This window comes from Salvelinus sp. IW2-2015, unplaced genomic scaffold, assembly GCF_002910315.2.
Source record: "Salvelinus sp. IW2-2015 unplaced genomic scaffold, ASM291031v2 Un_scaffold3763, whole genome shotgun sequence".
NCBI classification, from domain to species: domain Eukaryota; kingdom Metazoa; phylum Chordata; class Actinopteri; order Salmoniformes; family Salmonidae; genus Salvelinus; species Salvelinus sp. IW2-2015.
In genome coordinates, this window is record NW_019945037.1 from 49,910 (window position 1) to 53,804 (window position 3,895).

Below are 3,895 nucleotides of genomic sequence, written 5' to 3' on the forward strand. Positions count from 1 at the left end.
CCTTCCCCAGATCTGTGCCTCGACACAATCCTGTCTTGGAGCTCTACGGACATTTCCTTCGACGGGCACAGCTTGGTTTTTGCTCTGACATGCACTGTCAACTGTGGRACCTTATTTARACAGGTGTGTGYCTTTCCAARTCATGTCCAATCAATTGAATTTACAACAGGTTGTAGAAACATCTCAAGGATGATCAATGGAAACAGGATGCCCCTGAGCTCAGTTTCGAGTCTCATAGTAAAGGGTCTGAATASTTATGTAAATAAGGTATTTCTGTGTTTTATTTCTAATAAATGTTTTTTTATGGCCCCRGCACAAGGTGCACCTGTGTAATRATCATGCTGTTTAWTCAGCTTCTTGATATGCCACACCTGTCAGGTGGATRGATTATCTTGGCAGAGAAATGTATGCACAAAATTTGAGAGAGATCAGCATTTKTGTGCATATGGAACATGTCTGGGATATTTTATTTCAGCTCATGAAACATAGGACCAACACTTTAMATGTTGCGTTTTATATTTGTGTTCAGTGTAATACTATGGCTGTGTACAGTGTTGCAATGATGTGCAAATAGTTGAAGTACAAAAGGGAAAATAAATRCATGTAAATATAGGTTGTATTTACAATGGTGTTTGTTTGTTCTYCACTGGTTGCCCTTTTCTCTCTCTCCGCCGCTCTCCGCGTCTCCACCTCCCTCTCCCCCTCTCGGCATTCCTCTCTGGCTGACTAAGCTGGTTGTCCCCCGGTATGCTTGGCAGTCCGTGTGAGAGCTGCCTCGCTGAACGAACTAACCTCCGTCTCTCTCTGCGCTTATATGAAAACCTATCTAGCTAGGCTAACTCTCCTAGCTTCCCGTTCGCATTGGGGAGAGAGGCTTGCCCGAACATGTCCGTAGCAGCAGGCAACGATAGATACGGTTGGATCTAACTGAAGTGGAAAGAGAGGAGGGAGAATTTTGCCTTCGGACAAGAAGAGTACTACCCATCTATTTAACTACCCGCACTATCTGTGAATTTGTGCTACCGGGAAGAGCAGAAGGGCGTTATAACGGAMGAATAAAATCACGATGGGTTTCTACGGCACGTTGAAGCACATCTTCTATAAAGTGAGTGGCGGGGTCATATATATATTTATTTTTTTACGCACCGGATTCTCCTTTTTTTTACCTGGCATTTTATAAGTGTGATTTCAAATCAGTGATTTCAATWTTWATTTATTTTTCTCTGGGMTAATGACACTGCTACTACTGTATACCAGTGTTATGTATCTGGTATATTGGGGTTTCCTGGTGGGGAAAGTGCTTCTGTTCTCTCTGGTGGATAGAAATAGACTACTGCGGAATAGAGAGAGGTAGGAAACGTGACGCGCCCGTTCTTTTTTCACTCCTATCTCTCCAAGTAGTCGTTTAGACACACGCTCTGAAATGTAGCCTACACAATATAAGCTAACAGAATGAGATTGTTGCTTGGCCATATTTCGCCATATATTCGTCTGTTGTGCCCCGGGGCTGCGGTGCGTGTATGTATTCTGCTGCGCTATAGACTACTATAGAAAGGTGTTGGCGAACCGAATCAAAGAATGAATCTGCGGCCGCTTGGGGAAAACAAACCGATAAGGAACACGGCTGGTGTGTGTGAACGCTGACTGAACCGAGGTTTTGTTTCGCGGTTGGTTAGGGCTAAATCAGTCTGAAAGTGTTTTTACTTTCAAACACACACGGCTGATGTGTGCAGGAATGGGAGTCCCCTCAGCCTGGTGCAACAGTATGTGGTGTGGTGCATGCCAATGATGCGCATCCTGCGCCCGGGCAGCAGTGGTATTATGGCTTGGGGGTTAATGGGGCAAGCAGTGGTAGGTGTCACCTTGCTTGGGGTTATGGGGCAGCAGTGGGTAGGGTGTTCACCTGGCTTGGGGGTTAATGGGCAGCAGGGTATGGTTGTCACCTGGCTTGGGGTTAATGGAGGCAGCAGTGGTAGGGTGTCACCTGGCTTGGGGTTAATGGGGGCAGCAGTGGTATGGCTTGGGGGTTAATGGGGCAGCAGTGATAGGGTGTCACCTGGCTTGGGGTTAAATGGGGGCATCAGTGGTAGGTGTCACGCTGGCTTGGGGGTTAATGGGGCAGCAGTGGGTATGGGTCACCTGCTTGGGTGGTTAATAAGGGGCAGCATGGTAAGGTGTCACCTGGCTTGGGGGTTAATGGGGCAGCAAGTGGTAATGGTGCACCTGGCTTGGGGGTTTAATGGGGCAGCAGTGTAGTGGTGTCACCTGCTTGGGGGGTTAATGGGGCAGCAGTGGTATGGTGTCACCTGGCTTTGGGGCTTATGGGGCAGCAGTGTGTAATGGTGTCACCTGGCTTGGGGTTAATGGGGCAGAGTGGTAGGTGTCAACTGGCTTGGGGTTAATGGGGGCAGGCAGTGGTGGGGTGTCCTGGCTTGTGGGGTTACTGGGGTGCAGCAGTGGGTATGGTGTGCAGCGCTGGCTTCGGGGTTAATGGGGCAGCAGTTCATGGTGGCACCTGGCTTGGGGGTTACTGGGCAGCAAGTGTATGGTGTCACCTGGCTTGGGGGTTAATGGGGCAGCAGTGGTAAGGGTGTGTCACCTGGCTTGGGCGGGTTAATGTTTTGTTAATAATGAGCTCAGTGGTGTGTCTGTTTTGCCTGACAACTTCAGCTGAATTCTTCCACTGCTGTGGGGCATGTCTATCCATGACCCATGAGCACTCATGTCAAGTTCATAGATTAAGACCCCAGCCACTAATATCACACAAATACTGCGACCTAAAGACCCCGACGCAACTAATATCAATACTTGTATTTTATTTTGGATAAAGTATTTTATCTTCTGTAACTATAAGAAATATTTCCTTAAATTCAGCTCATAATGTCTCCTGTTACTGTCCTCTCTTCCACTGTTGGCTGTTCCCAACCTGAACAGTCTGAAGAGCTGTTGTTGGTGTTCCCAACCTGGAACAGTCTGTAGAGCTGTCTGTTGGCTGTTCCCACCTGGAACAGTCTGTAGAGCTGTCTGTTGGCTGTTCCCAACCTGGAACAGTCTGTAGAGCTCTGTCTGTTGGCTTTCCCAACATGGAGTCTGTAGAGCTGTCTGTTGCTGTTCCAACCTGGAACAGTCTGTAGAGCTGTCTGTTGGCTGTTCCCAACCTGGAAAGTCTGTAAGAGCTGTCTTCTGCTTTCCCACTGGAACTAAGTATGTATGCTGTCTGTTGGCTGTCTCCCAACCTGGAGCCAACGCTTGCTCGCTCCTCGCTCTCCTCTCTCTCTCTCGCTCTGCTCTCTTTCCTCAATCTCTCTCTCTTATCCTCTCTCTCTCTTCTGCTCTCTCTCTCTTTCCTCCATCTCTCTCTCTTCCTCCATCTCTCTCTCTTTCCTCCATCTCTCCTCTCTTTCCTCCATCTCTCTCTCTTCCCTATCAGATGAAGAGGAAGTTGGACCATGGACCAGACATCAAGGCCTTTCCCTTCAGGCAAAGAAACACTGCAAAGGTTCCAACTACTCAGGTAACACACACCACACACACACCACACACCACACACACACACACACACACACACACACACACACACACACACACACACACACCTAGGTAACACACACACACACAGACTCAAAGGTAAAACACGGCACTCCATATAATTCGTCTGCTAGTGTAGTCATATCAACTCATTTATTCAGTTACTGTGGGAAGCAGAAAGTCTGGTATATTAACAGTTTTCAGTGTCTGTGGGCAAGCAGAAAGTCTGGTATACTTGAACATTCTATTCAGTGTCTGTGGGAAGCAGAAAGTAAATGGTATATTAAACGTTATTCAGTGTCATGTGGGAAGCAGAAAGTCTGGTATATAAACATTATTCAGTGTCTGTGGGAAGCAGAAAAAAGTG

At 47.5% G+C, this 3,895-nt stretch overlaps 1 protein-coding gene across 1 annotated transcript in view; it reads left to right on the forward strand.

Moving 5' to 3' along the window:
- Positions 1-3,514, forward strand: part of LOC139026035 (F-box/WD repeat-containing protein 7-like) — a gene marked incomplete at its 3' end in the record, with an annotated part of 26,396 nt that extends 22,882 nt beyond the window's left edge. Inside the window, exon 3 of the mRNA XM_070441335.1 lies at positions 3,431-3,514. Within this exon, the coding sequence (XP_070297436.1) occupies positions 3,431-3,514 (84 nt within the window). The remainder of the gene's footprint in view (positions 1-3,430) is intronic.
- Positions 3,515-3,895: the final 381 nt, after the last annotated feature.